We start from the raw sequence: 22,338 nt of genomic DNA, 5'->3' as shown, positions 1-22,338 counted from the left end.
GGTTCTACTGCATTTGTACATGGTCTTAGTGAGACCACATCTGGAGTATTGCGTACAGTTTTGGTCTCCAAATCTGAGGAAGGACATTATTGCCATAGAGGGAGTGCAGAGAAGGTTCACCAGACTGATTCCTGGGATGTCAGGACTGTCTTATGAAGAAAGACTGGAAGACTTGGTTTATACTCTCTAGAATTTAGGAGATTGAGAGGGGATTTTATAGAAACTTACAAAATTCTTGAGGGGTTGGACAGGCTAGATGCAGGAAGATTGCTCCCGATGTTGGGGCAGTCCAGTACAAGGGGTCACAGCTTAAGGATAAGGGGAAAATCCTTTAAAACCGAGATGAGAAGAACTTTTTTCACACAGAGAGTGGTGAATCTCTGGAACTCTCTGCCACAGAGGGTAGTTGAGGCCACAGTTCATTGGCTATATTTAAGAGGGAATTAGATGTGGCCCTTGTGGCTAAGGGGATCAGAGGGTACGGAGAGAAGGCAGGTACGGGATACTGAGTTGGATGATCAGCCATGATCATATTGAATGGCGGTGCAGGCTCGAAGGGCCGAATGTCCTACTCCTGCACCTAATTTCTATGTTTCTAAACTCCAGTGAATACATTCTTAGAAAACAAAGAAATGTTGTGTATTGCCAGTTCATTGTTTCTACGTTTTGTGACCCTTGAGTGTTGCAGCGAAGGTTCATCCTGTCTCATTCAAGCAGTCGTTTGCCGACATGAATCACTGGAACGTTGTCAGGAGTCAAGAGTCCTGGCCTCGTTCTTCCTTTGCTGTCGGGCCCGTTTAAAACATCCCTGAGGCTACTTACTACTTGGCTGAGATTAGCCAGTGCTGCAGAGCCATAGGATGGTGTGGTCATTGTGGCCACCACTGGCTCTGTGAGTTACTCACCCTCAAGGATCAAAAAGGACTCAGTGTCCCACCCCGATCATTCCTCCTCCCCCCCCCCCCCCTGCTCCCGTCCGGCCGAAGCTCCAGAGGTTTGGAAGTGCGCACCAACATAATCTGGAACCAGCTTCTGTCATCGGGCTTCCGAACAGCCTTTTTAGTTTTTAGTTTTAGAATTACAGCACGGAAACAGGTCCGCGCCGACCAGCGATCCCCGCACACTAACACTATCCTACACCCACTAGGAACAATTTTTACATTTACTCCAAGCCAATTAACCTACAAACCTCTACATCTTTGGAGGTAGATAAAATTGCTGGAGAAACTCAGCGGGTGCAGCAGCATCTATGGAGCGAAGGAAATGGGCAATGTTTCGGGCCGAAACCCTTCTTCAGACTGCGCGTCTTTGGAGTGTGGGAGGAAACCGAAGATCTCAGAGAAAACCCACGGGGAGAACGTACCAACTCCGTACAGACAGCACCCGTAGTCGGGATCGAACCTGGGTCTCCGGTGATGCCCGTGTCCCACTTAGGAAACCTGAACGGAAACCTCTGGAGACTTTGTGCCCCACACCCAAGTTTTCCGTGCGGTTCCCGGAGGTTTTTGTCAGTCTCCCTACCTGCTTCCACTACCTGCAACCACCTGCAACCACCGGGAACTGCACGGAAACATTGGGTGGGGCGCAAAGTCTCCAGAGGTTTCCGTTCAGGTTTCCTAAGTGGGACAGACAGGGGCATTAGGCAGCAACTCTACTGCTGCGCCACCATGACTGCCCAGTCCTTCTGTAAGCTAGGGTACTGTCTGATGCACCTCCACCCCACTGTGGACATTGGACTTTGTCTGTGGGACTGGTTCGCTACAATGCTGAGAACTATATTCAGCGCTCTCTATTTTCTCCTTTGATCCACCTATTTGACTACAGTTTGACTTGCTTGTATGTGGGTGCGGTGCCTCTGATCCGTTTGGATAACATGCTAAAGACAAGCTTTGCACTCCACCTTACGACACGTGACAACAATTCTAAACCCGAGCGGTCTGTTTTGTGTGAGTGCGGTCTCCCGCACAGGACCCGGCAGGCAGCGAGTTTCAGGAGAGGTTTCTCAATGCATCTGCTTCAGAGAATGCTAATCATGTCTTCTTGCAGGAAATCCGTGCACGAGACCTGCATTTTGCTGCTGTTTGCTAAAAATAGAACCAACTTGAATCACCAAAGATGAGTCCAAGCACAGTTCCAGGTCATTTAGATATTTGAATTTACTCTTGCAGATCGAGCCCGCTTGTTATTTCCGTGGCTGTTATTTGGATATTAATTTTTTGTGCACGTTTAAGAAAGAACTGCAGATGCTGGAAAAAAATCAAAGGTAGACAAAAATGCTGGAGAAACTCAGCGGGTGAGGCAGCGTCTATGGAGCGAAGGACGTTTCAACATAGATGCTTCCTCACCCGCTGCGTTTTTCGTCTACCTTCGATCTTTTGAGGCGTGTCAGTTTTGTTCTCTACACGTTCCCTTGCCAGCTAAGATCTGCCCTGTATGTGCCAGGAACTGCAGATGCTGGAGTCCTGAGCAAAACACACAGTGGGTAGGGCGGGTTTGGAGGGATGTGGGCCAAGCACAGGCAAGTGGGACCAGGGTAGATGGGACATTGTTGGCCGGTGTGGGCGAGTTGGGCTGAAGGGCCTGTTTTCACTGTATATACTGGTGGAAGAACTCAGTGAGTCAGGCAGCATCTATGGGGGTGGGGGTGAGCCAAAGTGACTGTATCTCGAAACTAAAGTAAAAAAGAGTTCCGACCTGAATTGTCATCAGCCCATCCATTCATTCCATGCATGTTGCCTGAAGATCAGCCTTGCACTGGGAGTTTGGCCTCAGTTGGTCTCGGCCTAGCCTGATGTTGAGCGCTCCAGTGGCCACGAGTGAGGGGGGGGGGGAGACTAACATTAATTACATGACAGCACGGTGGCGCAGACGTATAGTTGCCGCCTTACAGCGCCAGAGACCCGTGTTCGATCCTGATTACGGTGCTGTCTGTGTGGAGTTTGTACGTTCTCCCTGGGTTTTCTTCCCTGTGTTTCGGCTTCCTCCCACGTCCCAAAGAGGTGCGGGTTTGTATGCTAATTGGCTTTGGTGAATTGTACAATAGTGTGGGATAACGTGTAGGGTATCGCTGGCCAGCATGGTCATCGTGGGCTGAAGGGCCTCTGCTTCTGTGTGGTATCTCGAAAGTCTAAAGTGTAGGGTAGGATAGCAGAGAACTCGTGTTCAGGTGAATGCTGGTCGACCGTAGAATCTGTGGGGCCAAGACAATAGACAATAGGTGCAGGAGTAGGCCATACGGCCCTTCGAGCCAGCACCACCATTCAATGTGGTCATGGCTGATCATGCCCAAACAGTACCCTGTTCCTGCCTTCTACCCATATCGCCTGACTCCGCTATCTTCAAGAGCCCTATCTAGCTCTCTCTTGAAAGTTTCCAGAGAACCGGCCTCCACCGCCCTCTGAGGCAGAGAATTCCACAGACTCACAACTCACTGTGAGAAAAAGTGTTTCCTCATCTCCGTTCTAAATGGCTTACTCCTTATTCTTAAACTGTGGCCCCTGGTTCTGGACCCCCCCAACATTGGGACCATGTTTCCTGCCTCGGGCGTGTCCAAACCCTTAACAATCTTAGGTAGACAAAAGTGCTGGAGAAACTCAGCGGGTGCAGCAGCATCTATGGAGCGAAGGAAATAGGCAACGTTTCGGGCCGAAACCCTTCTTCAGACTGGCCTTAATAATCGTATGTGTTTCAATAAGATCCCCTCACATCCTTCTAAATTCGAGAGCGTACAAGCCCAGCCGCTCCATTCTCTCAGCATATGACAGTCCCGCCATTCCGGGAATTAACCTGGTGAACCTACGCTGCACTCCCTCAATAGCAAGAATGTCCTTCCTCAAATTTGGAGACCAAAACTGCACACAATACTCCAGGTGTGGTCTCACTAGGGCCCTGTACAACTGCAGAAGGACCTCTTTGCTCCTATGCTCAACTCCTCTTGTTATGAAGGCCAACATGCCTTTAGTGAACCTACGCTGCACTCACTCAATAATGATAATGACACTTTATTACAGACTCGAGGTCCAGACAAGGGGCAACATTACATTTAAAAAATGCATTGCATATTAAATATCATAAAATCTTAGTATATCACTTATAAAAGCATCATAAATTATATATTAAAAGAAAACACAATACATAAGTTAAAAATCCAGATTAAAAGAATGACCAATGTCCTACAACGAGACAATGATACCATTGTCTCCACAGCTGGGATTCGTAGCGTGTAGTGCTAACCCTTATGTTTGACCAGGCCACAATAACCAAAGAAAGGCCACAAGTATGACCTCTCTGTCCTGGGCCTCCTCCATGGCCAGAGCGAGCAACACCGGAAATTGGAGGAACAGCACCTCATATTCCGCTTGGGGAGTCTGCATCCTGGGGGCATGAACATTGAATTCTCCCAATTTTGTTAGTCCTTGCTGTCTCCTCCCATTCCTCAGCCAGCTCTCCTCCCATCCCCCAGGCTTCGGGCTCCTCCTCCTTTTTCCTTTCTTCTCCCCGCACCGCCACCTCCGATTAGTCTGAAGAAGGGTTTTGGCCCGAAACGTTGCCTTTTTCCTTCGCTCCATAGATGCTCCAAATCTGAGGAAGGACATTATTGCCATAGAGGGAGTGCAGAGACGGTTCACCAGACTGATTCCTGGGATGTCAGGACTGTCTTATGAAGAAAGACTGGATAGACTTGGTTTATACTCTCTAGAATTTAGGAGATTGAGAGGGGATCTTATAGAAAATTACAAAATTCTTAAGGGGTTGGACAGGCTAGGTGCAGGAAGATTGTTCCCGATGTTGGGGAAGTCCAGGACAAGGGGTCACAGCTTAAGGATAAGGGGGAAATCCTTTAAAACCGAGATGAGAAGAACTTTTTTCACACAGAGAGTGGTGAATCTCTGGAACTCTCTGCCACAGAGGGTAGTTGAGGCCACAGTTCATTGCTATATTTAAGAGGGAGTTAGATGTGGCTAAGGGGATCAGGGGGTATGGAGAGAAGGCAGGTACGGGATACTGAGTTGGATGATCAGCCATGATCATATTGAATGGCGGTGCAGGCTCGAAGGGCCGAATGGCCTACTCCTGCACCTAATTTCTATTTTTCTATGCTGCTGCACCCGCTGAGTGTCTCCAGATTTTTTGTGTACCTTCGATTTTCCAGCATCTGCACAGTTCCTTCTTAAACACAAGTATATCGTTCTCTTCCATGCTGTATCTCTAAACAAGGTGTTTAATTCTCTTTCAGTCTGCAGCGGCATGGACATTAGGAACCAGGTGTCGGACCTAAGGCAGCTGGAGAACTGCACCATCATCGAGGGCTACCTGCAGATCCTGCTCATCAGCGGCAAGGCGGAGGACTTCCGCGCCCTGCGCTTCCCCAAGCTGACGGTCATCACCGAGTACCTGCTGCTCTACCGCGTCTACGGGCTGGAGACCCTGCGCGACCTCTTCCCCAACCTGACCGTCATCCGCGGCGTGCGACTCTTCTTCAACTATGCCCTGGTGATCTTCGAGATGACCCACCTGAAGGAGATCGGGCTGTACAGCCTGCAGAACATCACGCGTGGAGCCGTGAGGATTGAGAAGAACAACGACCTTTGCTACCTGTCCACCATCGACTGGTCGTACATCCTGGATGCTGCCGAAAACAATTACATCGACCGCAACAAGCAGCAGAACGAGTGCGGGGACGTGTGCCCTGGGACCATGGAGGACCACCCCCTGTGCACCAAGACCAGCGTCTACAACCAGTACAACTATCGCTGTTGGAATGCCAACCACTGCCAGAGAGGTAGGCTGATCCCTCAAACTTGCTTGAAGTCTTCCCTCTTGTGAATGGTTGCGACTAGTGTATGCGGTCCTTGTATCAGTTCCCGAGTATGTGTGTGTGTGTGTGTGACCAAAACTGAGTCCTGATGGATGGCCGGTCGGTGGGTGTCCACTCTGGGACCTTTGTGGTGTCTTATGAAGCTTTCGTGATCTGTATTGGCAACAGCGTACTTGCTAAACTGCCACTGGCGTTCCGTTTGTACGCGTCCGCAGATTTTTCTTCCCGAGTGTCGTTTGCGTTGATCGTTGACGCCCGTGTTTGAGGCTTCACGGGTTTCCTCAGTGTTGGTTAGCGGGCTGCGGCCTGTGTGTGTGTGTAGGAAGGAACTGCAGATGGCCGTTTTAAACCGAGGAAAGACACAAAAAAAAAAGCTGGAGTAAAGGGCCGTTCCCACTTTCACGACCTAATTCGCGACCCCTGCCGAGTTTGCCCGTGACGATCAGCCATGATCACATTGCATGGTGGTGCTGGCTCGAAGGGCCAAATGGCCTACTCCTGCACCTATTGTCTATTGTCTATAGATTCATACTCACAGCATGGTCGTCGGAGGTTGTGATGCTAGTCGTAGGCACTTGTGGCATCGAGTAGGTCCGGGCGTTTTTTTCAACGTGATGACAAATGTCCACGAGTAAAAACGGTCGTGAATTGGGTCATGAAAGTGTGACAGGCGCATAACTCAGCGGGACAGGCGGCATCTCTGGAGAGAAGGAACGGGTGACGTTCCGGGTCGAGAAACGTTTTGCTCGTTCCTTCTCTCCAGCGATGCTGCCTGTCCCGCGGAGTTACTCCAGCTTGTGGTGTCTTGTCTTTGGTGGGCTGTGCATCTGCCGAGAGTAAGCCGTTGAGATAGGAAACCATGCACCTCTCCACAACTCCTCCCTCCCCGCAGAAGATTGCAAAACGTGGACTCCCATCGCTCAGGGAGTGAAGCGATTAAAATATCGAGGTGCAGGGAGTGAGGAACCATTGCTCACAACTGCTCTAAACCCCAAGCATATGTGGCTCTCACAAGAGATGGCAGCCCTTGTTAATATTAAAGAGCCTGTCCCACATGGGCGTCATTTGCGCATCATTTACGCGCCACAACGCGCGTGTGGTGCGTGGCATCGTAGGCAGTCGCGTGCGTTGCCCCAGGGTTACGGTATGCACAAAATCTTTGCACGCCATCTGCTTGACAGGCCCTTAATGCCCCTTGTCCCACTTAGGAAACCTGAACGGAAACCTCGGGAGACTTTGCGCCCCACCCAAGGTTTCCGTGCGGTTCCCGGAGGTTTTGTCAGTCTCCCTACCTGCTTCCACTACCTGCAACCTCCGGCAACCACCTGCAACCTCCGGGAACCGCACGGAAACCTTAGGTGGGGCGCAAAGTCTCCAGAGGTTTCCGTTCAGGTTTCCTAAATGGGACAGACAGGGGCTTAACTCTTTAGTTTCCTCCCTGGAGGTTCTGCATGGATCTCGACCAAGCGAAGTGGTCGTTCGACTTCAATTTGCCCGCCCTCTCGCCCCATGCCTTCTTCCCAACATAAAGGCAGACAAAAATGCTGGAGGAACTCAGCGGGTGAGGCAGCATCTATGGAGAGAAGGAATAGGCGACGTTTTGGGTCGAGACCTATCTTTGGACTTCCTTCTAAATCCCAAGCATATGTGACTCTCCTGATGGAGATGGCAGCCCTTGTTAATAATAACTCTTTAGTTTCCCTCCTGGAGAAAGTGTCTTGACCCGAAACGTTGCCTATTTCCTTCGCTCCAGCGATTCCCCCCACGCTAACGCTATCCGACACACGGGCACAGCCTAAAGTTGTAGGATAACTTGTTCTATTTGATCTTATTTGATTGCATTCGTCGTAACAGGGCAAAGGTTGCAATCTCCCACCCCAGGGACAATCTGAAGAAGGGTCTCGACCCGAAACGTCACCTATTCCTTTTCTGCAGAGATGCTGCCTGTCCTGCTGAGTTACTCCAGCATTTTGTGTGTGTGTGTCTCTCTTGACTGACTGACCTTTTTGTGTCTATATCTTCGGTTTAAATCAGCATCTGCAGCAACTTCCTGCAGTTACAATTTTGTAAATTCTCTTCGAGTTTTTGCCTCTGAACGGGGCAAGTAGTTTGATGGCAATCTGAGTCTCGTTTCCATCCCCACGGATTCTGTGTTCTTTCCGCTGTTGCGCCCTGAGCTTTGGAAAGGCATTAACCCATATGCAATAAACATTGCAAATGAGAACAGCGAGATCTGTTGGTGCAGCAGAACTCAGATAACTCTGCACGCTCGGGACTCTGGCTGTGTTGAACTGGCAGATACTGCAGACAGTGGGATGTTGCATGTTTATGATCCATATGTTATCTCCCGGTGAACCAGGTAGTCAATAGGTGCAGGAGTAGGCCATTCGGCCCTTCGAGCCAGCACCGCCATTCACTGTGATCACGGCTGATCATCCACAATCAGTACCCCGTTCCTGCCTTCTCCCCATATCCCCTGACTCCGCTATCCATAAGAGCTCTACCTAACTCTCTCTTGAAAACATCCAGGGAATTGGCCTCCTGAGGCAGAGAATTCCACAGATTCACAACTCTCTGGGTGGAAAAGTGTTTTTCCTCATCTCCATTCTAAATGGCCTACCCCTTATTCTTAAACTGTGGCCCATGTTTCTGGACTCCCCCAACATCGGGAACATGTTTCGTACCTCTATGGAGCGAAGGAATGGGCGACGTTTCGGGTTGAGATCTCTCCATAGATGCTGCCTCACCTGCCGAGTTTCTCCAGCCTTGTCAAAGCTGCCACAGCCAGACATAAAAACAGTTTTTATCCACGAGTAGTTGCTCTACTCAATAGCCAAAAATCTGTAGCCTCCCTTTGATCTGGTATTTTGTTGGTTCACATGCTTGATCAATGGTGTTTTATCATTAATGTTTTATTATTATTAATGTTTCGTGTTTTCTGAGTCATTCGTAACTGTCACTGTATGTCATGTTGTTACTTGTGGGAGGAGCACCAAGGCAAATTCCTTGTATGTGAATACTTGGCCAATAAACCTACTTACAATAAACTTACTTCTTCTGCAGTTGTATAGGGCTCTGGTGAGACCACATCTGGAGTATTGTGTACAGTTTTGGTGCTGCATAGGTTCACGAGATTGATCCCTGGGATGGCGGGACTTTCATATGAGGAAAGATTAAAAATACTAGGCTTATATTCACTGGAGTTTGGAAGGATGAGGGGAGGATCTTATAGAAACATATCAAATTATAAAAGGACTGGACAAGCTAGATGCAGGAAAAATGTTCCCAATGTTGGGCGAGTCCAGAACCAGGGGCCACACACAGTCTTAGAATAAAGGGGGGGTCATTTAAGTCTGTGGTGAGAAAAAAACTTTCACCCAGAGAGTTTCGAATTTGTGGAATTCCCTGCCACAGAGGGCAGTGGAGGCCAAGTCACTGGATGGATTTAAGAGAGAGTTAGATAGAGCTCTAGGGGCTAGTGGAGTCCAGGGGTATGGGGAGAAGGCAGGCACGGGTTATTGATAGGGGACGATCAGCCATGATCACAATGAATGGCGGCGCTGGCTCGAAGGGCCGATATGGCCTCCTCCTGCACCTATTTTCTATGTTGCTATAATACAGTGCTGGTGGTGTGGAGCAGGGTGTAAAGGGGGTTGTATGGAAAGAGAATGTGACTGTTTTTCCGCGCTGCTGGGAAGCAGTCTAGTGTTCTTTTTCTCCGCTGGTGGAAGCAAGGTCATGTCACAGATTAATGATTAACATGCGGAAGAATGGATGTATTCTGAGCGCTCGGGGCCCCGCTGCCCGACATGTTGATGTTGCTTTGTGTTCGCCGTAGAGCTCTCGTCACCAGGAGCCCACCAGAGTGACCACAAACCCCAACCACGTACCCCTTGCTCTCTCCCTCCCCCCTTCCCAATCAGTCAGTGCCCGGATTTGTCCTCTGATGTTACAACTGTGTAACTAGTCGATAAGACCACAATTGGAGCACTGTGCAGGAAGGAACTGCTGACGTTGGCTTAAACCGAAGATAGACCCCCAAACAAGCTGGAGTGACTCAGCGGGACAGGCGGCATCTCTGGAGAGAAGGAATGGGTGACGTTTCGGGGCGAGACCCCTTCCTCCAGAGATGCTGCCTGTCCTGCTGAGCTACTCCGGCATTTTGTGTCTATCTTCGGTTTAAACCGGCATCTGCAGTTCCTTCCTACACAGGGTACGGACAATAGGTGCAGGAGTAGGCCATTCGGCCCGTCGAGCCAGCACCGCCATTCAATGTGATCATGGCTGATCATCCCCAATCAGTACCCCGTTCCTGCCTTCTCCCCATATCCCCTGACTCCGCTATTTTTAAGAGCCCTATCTCTTGAAAGAACCTGCCTCCACTGTCCTCCGAGGCAGGTTCTCCGGGATGTTGCCAAGACTGGAGGGATTGAGTTATCGGGAGAGACTGGATGGGCTGGGACCTTTTTCCATGAAGTGTACAAGGTTGCAGAGATAAGATGCTTGCGCAGTGGGATTGTGCGCTCTGATCTCCTCTCACCAACGCCCAAGTTTTAGCTGAGATGTTGCCCACCGACTAGAGACCTCCCCCATCGACCTCGTTAGGACCGCTCGCTGGTTGTCCCACAAACCATCGTCAATCGGACTTTACTGCTCTTTATCTCTTTGAGTTTTTGTTTTAGAGATACAGCGCGGAAACAGGCCCCATTCGGCCCACCGAGTCCGCGCCGACCAGCGATCCCCGCACACTAACACTATCCCACACCCACTAGGGACAATCTGTTTTACATTTACACCAAGCCAATCAACCTACAAACCTGTACGTCTTTGGAGTGTGGGAGGAAACCCAAAGATCTCGGAGAAAACCCACGGGGAGAATGTACAAACTCCGTGCAGACAGCACCCGTAGTCGGGATCGAACCCGGGTCTCCGGCGCTGCATTTGCCGTAAGGCAGTAACTCTACCGCTGTGCCACCGTGACCGCCCTTAAACTTGCACTAAAGGCTATTCCCTCAACCTGCACCGTACACTGTGGACGGCTACGATTGTAAACATGTGTAGTCCTTTCGCTGACGGGATAACAAAAAATCTTTTCACTGTACCTCGGTACATGATGATGGATGGATAGATGGGTGGATGGATGGATAGATAGATGGATGGATGGATAGATGGATGGATAGATAGATGGATAGATAGATGGATGGATGGATGGATGGATGGATAGATGGATGGATAGATAGATAGATAGAGGGATGGATGGATAGATAGATGGATAGATAGATAGATAGATAGGATGGATAGATAGATAGATAGATAGATAGATAGATGGATAGATAGATGGATAGATAGATAGATAGAGATAGATAGATAGAGATAGATAGATGGATAGATAGATGGATAGATAGATAGATAGATAGATAGATAGATAGATAGATAGATAGATAGATGGATAGATAGATGGATAGATAGATGGATAGATGGATAGATAGATATGGATAGATAGATAGATAGAGATAGATAGAGAGATAGATGGATGGATGGATAGATAGATAGATAGATGGATGGATAGATAGATGGATGGATGGATAGAGTGATAGATAGATGGTTAGATAGAGGGATAGATAGATGGATGGATGGATGGATGGGAAGATGGGTAGATGGATGGGAAGATAGATAAATTGATTTTAAAAGAAATTCAGAGCCTGGAGCTCTGTGCCCTGGTCTCAACTACAGGGTGGTGGAGCGATGAGGCAGTGAGAGGTGGGGACCACATTGAAACACTTGCAGGAATCTAACTGAGCGTTGTGGCCCAGCGGACTGCAAGCCGTGTACCTTCCCCTTTTAACCGAGGCCTAATTATCACAGAAGCGACAGATAACAACCTAGTATAAAATATTTAACGTTGAGAGTCGTTTACATGTAAACCTGAGGCCGGTGTAAGGTTCTTGTGGCTCTGCAGGTCCTTGGGTGCAGACGTGAGGTGAGCTTTCAGTTTCCACCCAACCCAACCCATCCCCAGCCTTCACAGCCCAAAGCAGTTTTGCAGCCTGCCAAAGCACTTGTGCTCGATACGGCAATCTCAGCCGACAACAGTGCAGTCGTGACGTTGTTTGTAGGATAAACATTAACTTTGGGGCACTGTGTGGAAAAACTGCTCACCCTTTTAAAAAAAAATTATGGTAGTGCCGTGGTAGCCTAGTCTAGGCTACACCCAAAACCCAAGGCTATGCTCCCAAGCCTTTCCTGACTTCCTCTGAGTGAGGGATACATGTATATATGTATGTAGTTGGAATATGTAGTTGGAGAACGCAACAGACTACATACACAGTGTTTAATAAGGAACTGCAGATGGTGGAGAATCGAAGGTTACACAAAAGTGCTGGAGAAACTCAGCGGGTGCAGCAGCATCTATGGAGCGAAGGAAATAGGCAACGTTTTGGGACGAAACCCTTCGGGTTTCGACCCGAAACGTTGCCTATTTCCTGTGGGTTTCGTCCCGAAACGTTGCCTATTTCCTTCGCTCCATAGATGCTGCTGCACCCGCTGAGTTTCTCCAGCATTTTTGCGTAACCTTCGATTCTCCAGCATCTGCACAGTTCCTTCTTAAACACTGTGTATGTAGTCTGTTGTGTTGTGCTATTCTTATAACAAATTTAAAGCACTTTGGCCAACGAGAGTTGTTTTTTAAACGTGCTATATAAATAAATGTGACTTGACACCAGTACATCGATGACCCCATGGACAACCCTGGCCTGGACCTACCCGAAAGCAGTGGACACTATGGAGTAGCAATGAAGAGGTGGAAGATCTCAGCAGGTCCAGCAGCATCCGTGGAAGCAAAGGGCTGCTTGGTGTTTCAGGCTGAGACCTTGCACTAGGATGTAGAGTCTCTAATGTTATGCAGGGAGGGTCTCTATGCACCCGATGGGAAACAGCAACACATCCTTCATTCCACCACAGATACTGCTTGACCTGCCGAGATCCTGCAGCAGAAGAGGCAGCTGTTACGTCTCCAAATAACAGGGCGCAGAGATCTGGGTTCGATCCTGACTGTGGGTGCTGTCTGCACGGAGTTTGCACAAGGGGTCACAGTTTAAGGATAAGGGGGAAGTCTTTTAGGACCGAGATGAGGAAAACATTTTTTACACACAGAGTGGTGAATCTGTGGAATTCTCTGCCACAAAAGGTAGTTGAGGCCACACAGTTCATTGGCTATATTTAAGAGGGAGTTAGATGTGGCCCTTGTGGCTAAAGGGATCAGGGGGTATGGAGAGAAGGCAGGTACGGATACTGAGTTGGATGATCAGCCATGATCATATTGAATGGCGGTGCAGGCTCGAAGGGCCGAATGGCCTCTACTCCTGCACCTATTTTCTATGTTTCTATTTTTCTATGTACGTTTTCGCTGTGCCCACGTGGGTTTTCTCCGGGTGCTCCGGTTCCCTGCCTTATCCCAAAGACGTACCGGTTTTGTAGTTTAGTTTGGTTTAGAGATACAGCGCGGAAACAGGCCCTTCGGCCCAACAGGTCTGGGCCTACCAGCGATCCCCGCACACTAACACTATCCTACACCTACTAGGGACAATTTGTACATTTACACCAAGCCATTTAACCTACAAACCTGCACGTCTTTGGAGTGTGGGAGGAAACCGAAGATCTCGGAGAAAACCCACGCAGGTCACGGGGAGAACGTGCAAACTCCGTACAGACAGCACCCCGACAGGGATCGAACCCGGGTCTCCGGCGCTGCATTCTACCGCTGCGCCACCGTGACCGCCCTTAAAGGTTAAATGACTTCCGTTGTGTGTAGGACAGGACTGGGCTATGAGTGGTCACTGGTCGACACAGACTCAGTGGGCAACGGGCCTGTTTCAACATCCCCGCTGACAGTGTAGCACACTACACTCACGTTGGGGAACCATTGAAACTCCAGATTGCCGCGATCATCAGGTAACAGTTCCGCCAGGTAGAGCCACTGCCTCGTGGTTTCCAAACTGACCACGGCTGCCGTCTGTTGTGGAGTTTGCACGTCCTCCCTGTGAGCGGCCTTCCCCATCTACTCCAGTTTACCGCCACATCTGGAAGACTAATCTGCAAGCTGGCAGATTTATCAGCCGTTGTAAATCACCTCCAGTAGGTGAGGGGCAGAATGTGGGGTCAAGGATTTGACGACACTATGAGGAGAATCAAATGGGTTTAGTGACTGCTACAAATATATAGAATCTTATAGAAACTTACAAAATTCTTAAGGGGTTGGACAGGCTAGATGCAGGAAGATTGTTCCCGATGTTGGGGAAGTCCAGGACAAGGGGTCACAGCTTAAGGATAAGGGGGAAATCCTTTAAAACCGAGATGAGAAGAACTTTTTTCACACAGAGAGTGGTGAATCTCTGGAACTCTCTGCCACAGAGGGTAGTTGAGGCCAGTTCATTGGCTATATTTAAGAGGGAGTTAGATGTGGCCCTTGTGGCTAAGGGGATCAGGGGGTATGGAGAGAAGGCAGGTACGGGATACTGAGTTGGGTGATCAGCCATGATCATATTGAATGGCGGTGCAGGCTCGAAGGGCCGAATGGCCTACTCCTGCACCTAATTTCTATGTTTCTAAATAGTTCCCTTCTTGTCGAGTCCACACGCAAGATCAGAAGTTGTTCAGCCAGAGTTGAACACACTTCTCGGCATCTGCATACAATGGTGTCTGTCTCTGCCTCAGAGGGCGGTGGAGGCCGGTTCTCTGGATACTTTCAAGAGAGAGCTAGATAGGGCTCTTGAAGATAGCGGAATGAGGGGGGACATGGGGAGAAGGCAGGAATGGGGTACTGATTGGGGATGATCAGCCGTGATCACATTGATTGGCAGTGCTGGCTCGAAGGGCTGAATGGCCTACTCCTGCACCTATTGTCTATTGTCTATTGTTACACAAAAAAGCTGGAGAAACTCAGCGGGTGCAGCAGCATCTATGGAGCGAAGGAAATAGGCAACGTTTCGGGCCGAAACCCTTCTTCAGACTATTGTCTATTGTTGCCTCTAATGCGTGGTGGTGGAAAGATTGGTGGAACCAGTGGCCGCGATGTGAACACTCTTTCCTTGGCCCCTAGTACTGCTGCTTCATAGGTTTCGTCCCGAAAAGTTGCCTATTTCCTTCGCTCCATAGATGCTGCCTCACACCCGCTGAGTTTCTCCAGCATTTCTGTCTACCTTCGATTTTTCCAGCATCTGCAGTTCTTTCTTAAACGTAGATTTGATGGGATTGTAGGGAGAATGTGGTATTTCTGAGTGCAATTTGCATCTATCAATGACCTACCGACACGCTGGGAATGAGTGATGTATCGTCACAGAGGTATTTTGTTCAGGCAAATATTTCCCCCTTTTCAAACGCTTTCCTTGGGAAGGACGTGCAGGGGATTCTGAAATGATGCCGGAAGTTCGGGACAGGGCGTGCTTGGGAAGTCTCCGTGGTGCCAGCTACCTATAGCTGCCCAATTCCCTCCTAGACATCTGTCCAAAGGCACATAAGCAAATTAAATGGCACATTAAAAACAGATTGATTAAAAGCCTCACAGACACAGTGTTCCTGGCTGGTTTAGTCTGTACATAAGCATCAACATCCAGATACCTCCAAGGACATGATGGTGAGATTTTTACTGTAGATGTCTTTGTGTGTGTGTGTGTGTGTGTGTGTGTGTGTGTGTGTGTGTGTGTGTGTGTGTGTGTGTGTGTGTGTGTGTGTGTGTGTGTGTGTGTGTGTGTGTGTGTGTCTGTGTGTGTGTGTGTCTGTGTGTGTGTGTGTGTGTGTGTGTGTGTGTGTGTGTGTGTGTGTGTGTGTGTGTGTGTGTGTGTGTGTGTGTGTGTGTGTGTGTGTGTGTGTGTGTGTGTGTGTGTGTGTGTGTGTGTGTGTGTGTGTGTGTGTGTGTGTCTGTGTGTGTGTGTGTGTGTGTGTGTGGATTGGGCCCGCGCTTATTTTACTGGGCGAGCTGCCAGAAATCTGGGCTTCCGATCAGAAACGTCAACATGGTGGCCAACTCATTTAAATACAAGTTACTAAATGAGTCTACAATTTTAAAGGGGGAAAAAAAAAACTCTTCATTGCCACAGAAGGCCATGATGGTGGATGGATATTTTTACGGCCGGGATAGATAGATAGATTCTTGATTAGTGTGGGTGTTTTGGGGGTTATGAGGAGAATGGGGTTGAGAGGGAAAGAGACCGGCCATGATTGATGAGCCTTGATGGGCCGAATGGCCTAATTCTGCTCCCATCACGTATGAACTTATTCAATACAAGTTCTGTATAAGGACACAAAGTGCTGGAGTAACTCAGCGGGCAGACACCATCTCTGGAGAGCTGATGTTTTGTGTCATGTTCCGCTTGTACTTAAAAACAAGTCCGCCGCTCCGCGTGAAGTTGCTGTCAATTGTTCGGTGAGTGGAGGGTTGCCTTGCCTGCTGCCTGGGGCAGAGCTGGTGGGCTCCCAGCGAGGTGTGGGCCTACTGCCTTGTGCGGAGAAGCTCTCTCTCTCTCTCCGACTCTCTCTCTCAGTCGCGCACTAACGTGCAGGCCAGACTTCTCGGGACAAACTGCGAAAAAAAACATCCTCCGGAACCCAGCCGTGAATTTGAATGTCTGGAACACATCGGAGTCAGGAGAGGTGACGGGCTGTTTATGGGAATGGGATTTTCCTTGCTGCTTGCATCGGTATATATTGTGTACGCCGGGACAGAACATACTGTGATTTTTTTTTTTTAAGAACTCCCAGTGGAGGCAGGATCCCGACTGCCAGTCTCAGTCAACAGAGGGTGTTCTGTCTGATGTACCGTGAACCAGCGCTAGGCCTGTTTGTACCGTGCTGATGGCGTTTTGGAAAATACCAGGCTGTTTACGGGAGGGCGCTTGGAAACGCGGGCCTCGTGCAGCGAGGTCCATCAGGCAGCGCCCGGGACTCACACCCCATAAACTCCAGCCTGTGTGGATTCTTTGTGTCGACCGCACCTGGAATATGCTTTCCCGATTACCAAACCAAGGCTGCAGCAATGGAATGGCTTTTAGTTCAGGGGGACAGCGTTGGAACAGGCCCTTCATCCCACCGCGTCCAACGGCAATCCACGCTGCCGCCTGTTTGCGTGGCGTGGCGTGGCTTCACGCCCGTCGGGGTGAGCTCACGTGCCGGTGAATGCTGGGCTCCGAGCTAGGCTGGGAAAGCATGCACAGGCAGATAAGCCTGCAGAGCTGTGACCCTGTTTCCTTGTGATAAGCACCATGCCACGTCAGAGCCAGCAGAGCCATCTCACACACGCTAGGTGGGGGGGGGGGGTGGGGGTGATGGGGGAGAGACGAGGGGGGGCTCTGAGTGGGGGGGGGGGGGGGGGGTGGAGTGGTGGGGCGAGGTGAGGTGAAGTGAGGTGGGGGGTGACGGGGAGAGACCAGGAGGGTCTTTGAGGGGGGGAAGTGGTGGGGGAGGGGCTCTATGGGGGGGCTGTTGTGAGGTGGGGGGGGGGGGGGGTTGAGGTGTGGAGGTGATGGGGGAGAGACGAGGGGGGGCTCTGAGTGGGGGGGGGGTGGTGGTGGTGAGGTGAGGTGAGGTGGGGGGTGACGGGGGAGAGACCAGGAGGGGCTTTGAGAGGGGGGAAAGTGGTGGGAGAGGTTAGGTGGGGGAGGGGCTCTAGGGGGCGCTGAGTTGTGAGGTGGGGGGGGTATAGAGACGAGGAGGGGCTCCAGGGGGGGCTGAGTTGTGAGGTGAGTGGGGGGGGTGTATAGAAACGAGGAGGGGCTCAGAGTAGAGGGGATTCAGGTTGGCCAGGGTTTGCCCCATATCCCCCACCATATACCTTTCCGATCCATGTACCCGTGTCCAAGTGTTGTTATTGTAACTGCCTCAACTCCCTGTTCCATGCACCCTCCACCCTCTGTGTGCAAAAAGGTGCCCCTCAGTTTCCTATTAAATCTTCCCCCTCTCATTTTACCTCGAGTTTGTCATTCCCCCTCCACTGGGAAAAAAAATCCCCTCATGATTGTATTAAATCTTGCCCCTCTCACCCTAAACACACGTCCTCTGGTGTTTAAGAGGGAACTTCAGATGCTGGAGAATCGAAGGTTACACAGAAAAGCTGGAGAAACTCAGCGGGTGCAGCAGCATCTATGGAGCGAAGGAAATAGGCAACGTTTCGGGCCGAAACCCTTCTTCAGACGTCCTCTGGTTTTGGATTCCCCTAAAAGACTCACCTTTTGCGCACTCACCTTATCTAATCTCCTGATTATTTTATACACCTCTACATAAGATCGCCCCTCAGCCTTCTACACTGGTTCTTGATTCCACTACTCTGGGTAAAAGACTGTTCATTTACCCTCTCTATTCCCCTCACAATTGTATACATCTCTAGAAGATCGCGCCTCATCCACTAAGGAACAGTCCCAGGCTGCTCAACCTGCCCCTAGTCCTGGCAACAGCCCCGTGCATCTCCTCTGCGCTCTTCCCATCGTGAGATAGTAGCAGGGGTTCTGTCGACTGCCTCCGTTGCTTTTCATCCCCACCCCCCATCCCGTTCCCTGCCTGCGCCCCACCACTGTTTTCCCACAAGCGTGTTACCCCGGTTCACCTCTGGAGCGTGTGTGAGCGTGCGCGCACACACTTGCGGGTAATCCCCTGGTTGCGATTTATTTCTGGAACAGGCAACAGAGCGAGAGGCCTTTTGTTTATCCATTGCAGCCGGGAGTCTGTGGCGAGATGTCACGGTGAATGTCACAGGCGCCCGAGCAGGAAAGGAAGAGCCCCTTGTGCTTGAGGCCAACGGTCGCAGCAGCCCGCAGCAGCCCGCAGCCCGCAGCAGCCCGCAGCAGCACTGCTGTGGTTTCTGCCGCCACTCGTGGGAGCATAAGATGTCTAGAGATCTCATCTCTAACTCTAATGCTGTAATTACACTGCTACAATCAGTTTGGTTTATTGTCACGTGTACCGAGGTACAGCGACAATAGACAATAGGTGCAGGAGTAGGCCATTCGGCCCTTCGAGCCAGCACCGCCATTCAATGTGATCGTGGCTGATCATCCACAATCAGTACCCCGCTCCTGCCTTCTCCCCCATATCCCCTGACTCCGCTATCTTCAGTGAAAAGCTTTTGTTGGGTGCTAACCAGTCAACGGAAAGGCAATACCTATCACAGTGTGCAGATAAATGATAAGGGAATAACGTTTAGTGCAAGGTAAAGTCCGATCAAGACCAGTCCGAGGGTCACCAGTGAGGTAGATAGTAGTTCAGCACCGCTCTCTGGTTGTGGCGGGATGATTCAGTTGCCTGATAACATAGAAACATGGAAAATAGGTGCAGGAGGAGGCCATTCGGCCCTTCGAGCCAGCACCGCCATTCATTGTGATCATGGCTGATCGTCCCCAATCAATAACCAATAATCAAATGGGTACACAAAAATGCTGGAGAAACTCAGCGGGTGCAGCAGCATCTGTGGAGCGAAGGAAATAGGTAACGTTTCGGGCGGAAACCCCTTTTCCCCAATAACCCGTGCCTGCCTTCTCTACATATCCCTTGATTCCACTAGCCCCGAGAGCTCTATCTAACTCTATAACAGCTGGGAAGAAACTGTCCCTGAATCTGGAGGTGTGTGTTGTAACACTTCTGTACCTAATGCCCGATAGAAGAGGGAGTGGCCAGGGTGCAACTTGTCATTGAGTATGTTGCCGGGTATATTATACTGCTGACTGTTTCAGCCCTCTGGCATTTTCATCTTTGCTCAACCTGCTGTACATGCGTACAGTGTGACTGAACTCTTTCAAAGTGAGATTTGCCTGGAGGCATTTTTTCACTGCATCTTGGTCCACATCACAATAATAAATCACTATGACTCCCTGATCTGGTGCATGCAACTTGTCCAAGGAGATAAGGACTGGGGTGAGACCTCCTTGTCATCCATGTGGTGGTTATACATGGGCAGGGATGGTGAGGGGAGGCGGGGAGTGGATGGTGTGAACTGCCTTGCTGCGAGATCAGGGGGTGGCCCACTCACCACAGAGGCCGGGTTGTGAGTCACTCTCAAAGGCCGAGGGAGCAGCTTCAACAAGTTGCAGCTGGTAGGTTATTGCCAAGTAGTCCAGACGCCCGCACCCTGCCCCTCCTCAAAACCCAAAGCTGCAGAGTTACCACCTCCTGCCCCTTTCAACTCTGGCACCGTGCAAAAACTTCACGTGTCCTTGGAGGCACACAACCTGTACCCGCTGGAGTTTAGTGGGATGAGGGGAAAACTCACTGAACCTTACCGAATAGTGAAAGGCCTGGATAGAGTGGATGCGGAGAGGATGTTTCCACTAGTGGGAGAGTCTAGAACTACGTCACAGCCTCAGAATTAAAGGACTTTCCTTTATAGGAAAGAGATGAGGAGGCATTTCTTTAGTCAGAGGGTGGTGAATCTGTGGAATTCTTTGCCACAGAAGGCTGTGGAGGCCAAGTTATTGGATATTTTTAGGGGCAGAGATAGATAGGATTCTTGATTAGTACGGGTGTCAGAGGTTATGGGGAGAAGGCAGGAGAATGGGGTTAGGAGGGAGAGATAGATCAGCCATGATTGAATGGCGGAGTGGACTTGATGGGCCGAATGGCCTAATTCTGCTCCTATCACATATACTTCATATGTCATAGCAGCAGAATTAGACCATTCGGCCCACCAAGTCCATTCTGACATTCAATCATGGCTGATCTATAAATAAGTAGAAATAAGTTTGAAGTCTAGACTTAAAAGAGTTGATGGAGGGGGAAGTTCTGATGGGAAGAGGGATAGCTGTTCCATAGTCTAGGTGCTTACTCTTGGAGAGTAATAGCCCTGTCCCACAGTACGAGTTCATTCCAAGAGCTCACCAGAGTTTAAAAAAAAAAAATCTAACTCGTGGTACGCACGGAGAATGAACGTAGCGGGTACGTCGGAGCTCGGGGACGTCTCTTAGCGGCTCGTAACGCTAACGGCAGGTACTCGGGAAGACTCGCTAATGGCAGGCAAGCACGGGAAGACGCGTGAAGATTTTTCAACATGTTGAAAAAATGTCCACGAGAGCCCCGAGTACTGACGAGTGGCCATTATCGTAATCAGGGGCAAACTCGGGAGAACTCTTGGAATGAACTCAAATCAAGTCAAGTGAGTTTATTGTCATGTGTCCCTGTATAGGACAATGTAATTCTTGCTTTGCTTCAGCACAACAGAACATAGTAGGCATTTACTACAAAACAGATCAATGTGTCCATATACCATGATATAAATATATACACACACACATGAATAAATATACTGATAAAGTGCAAATAACAGAAAATGGGTTATTAATAATCAGAGTTTTGTCCGAGCCAGGTTTAATAGCCCGATGGCTGTGGGGAAGTAGCTATTCCTGAACCTGGACGTTGCAGTCTTCAGGCTCCTGTACCTTCTACCTGAAGGTAGCAGGGAGATGAGTGTGTGGCCAGGATGGTGTGTGGCCACTCGTGCCGTGGGACAGGGCTTTTAAGATGGTGAATGGGTCAAGGTGGGTGGGACGAGGACTTGGGACATCGACTGGGATTGGAGTGCAAAGTAAGCACTAACTAAACAAAACAACAGGGGACATTTTCAGTACTAAAAACCTGTGAGCTGGTTAAATTTTGACCGAGTTTTATTTCTTGTTGCTTGTGTGTGCAGTTCCCACTGTGGGGAGGTTGCCGGGTAAAATTTTGTGTAAAGATTTACAAAGTTATTACCAGCCAGTGGGGTGGAGGGTCCAAGGGGGTTAATGTTTAGCAGCACTTCGAACTTGTGCAGAGTCCACAGAATAAGGGTTTAAGAAGGAACTGCAGATGCTGGAAAATCGAAGGTAGACAAAAGTGCTGGAGAAACTCAGCGGGTGCAGCAGCATCTATGGAGCGAAGGAAATAGGCAACGTTTCGTCCCGAAACCCTTCGGGTTTCGACCCGAAACGTTACCTATTTCCTTTGGGTTTCGTCCCGAAACGTTGCCCATTTCCTTCGCTCCATAGATGCTGCTGCACAACACAGAATAAGGGATTGACTAATCCAGTCGGAAAGAAAAATATCAAATGAGAGGCTTGGATAAGTTTGATAGGCCGGGACTTCTTTCTTTTGGGCGTAGGAGGCCGAGGAGTGACCTTATTGGGCTGTGCAAGGGTCGTGAGGAGTATGGATACAGCGGAAGCTCACGGGATGGAGGATTCTAAGACTAGAGGGCGCGGGGTTTAAGGTGAAAGGAGAGAGAGTGGCGGTCGGAGCCATTTTGGTATCGCTGGTCGGGCTCGAACTTTAGCGTGGACCGGGCGTGATCTGGGCCGATCGATCACGTGGTCAGGTGGGAACTCTCCCCCTCCCCCACCCCCCCCCCGCGACCTGACCTGAATCCTTCCTCACTTGTTTAACCCACGAAACGAGAACTCGTCCGGGCCTGAGAGTCCGCAAAGCAACTTAAAACACGCTGCATAGGACTGCGCTGTGCTGCATCCTTCGCCCCAGGTTCCCAATTCAAAGCGGGATGACTCTGTCGGGAG

The 22,338-nt window shown here is 49.9% G+C and overlaps 1 protein-coding gene across 1 annotated transcript in view; it reads left to right on the top strand.

Annotated features, from left to right (window-relative positions):
* Positions 1-22,338, top strand: part of igf1ra (insulin-like growth factor 1a receptor) — a 168,827-nt gene that overhangs the window by 19,680 nt on the left and 126,809 nt on the right. Inside the window, exon 2 of the mRNA XM_055662565.1 lies at positions 5,237-5,782. Within this exon, the coding sequence (XP_055518540.1) occupies positions 5,237-5,782 (546 nt within the window). The remainder of the gene's footprint in view (positions 1-5,236; positions 5,783-22,338) is intronic.

This window comes from Leucoraja erinacea, chromosome 36 (assembly GCF_028641065.1).
Source record: "Leucoraja erinacea ecotype New England chromosome 36, Leri_hhj_1, whole genome shotgun sequence".
Taxonomy (NCBI): Eukaryota; Metazoa; Chordata; class Chondrichthyes; order Rajiformes; family Rajidae; genus Leucoraja; species Leucoraja erinaceus.
This window is presented reverse-complemented; position numbering and strand designations above follow the sequence as displayed.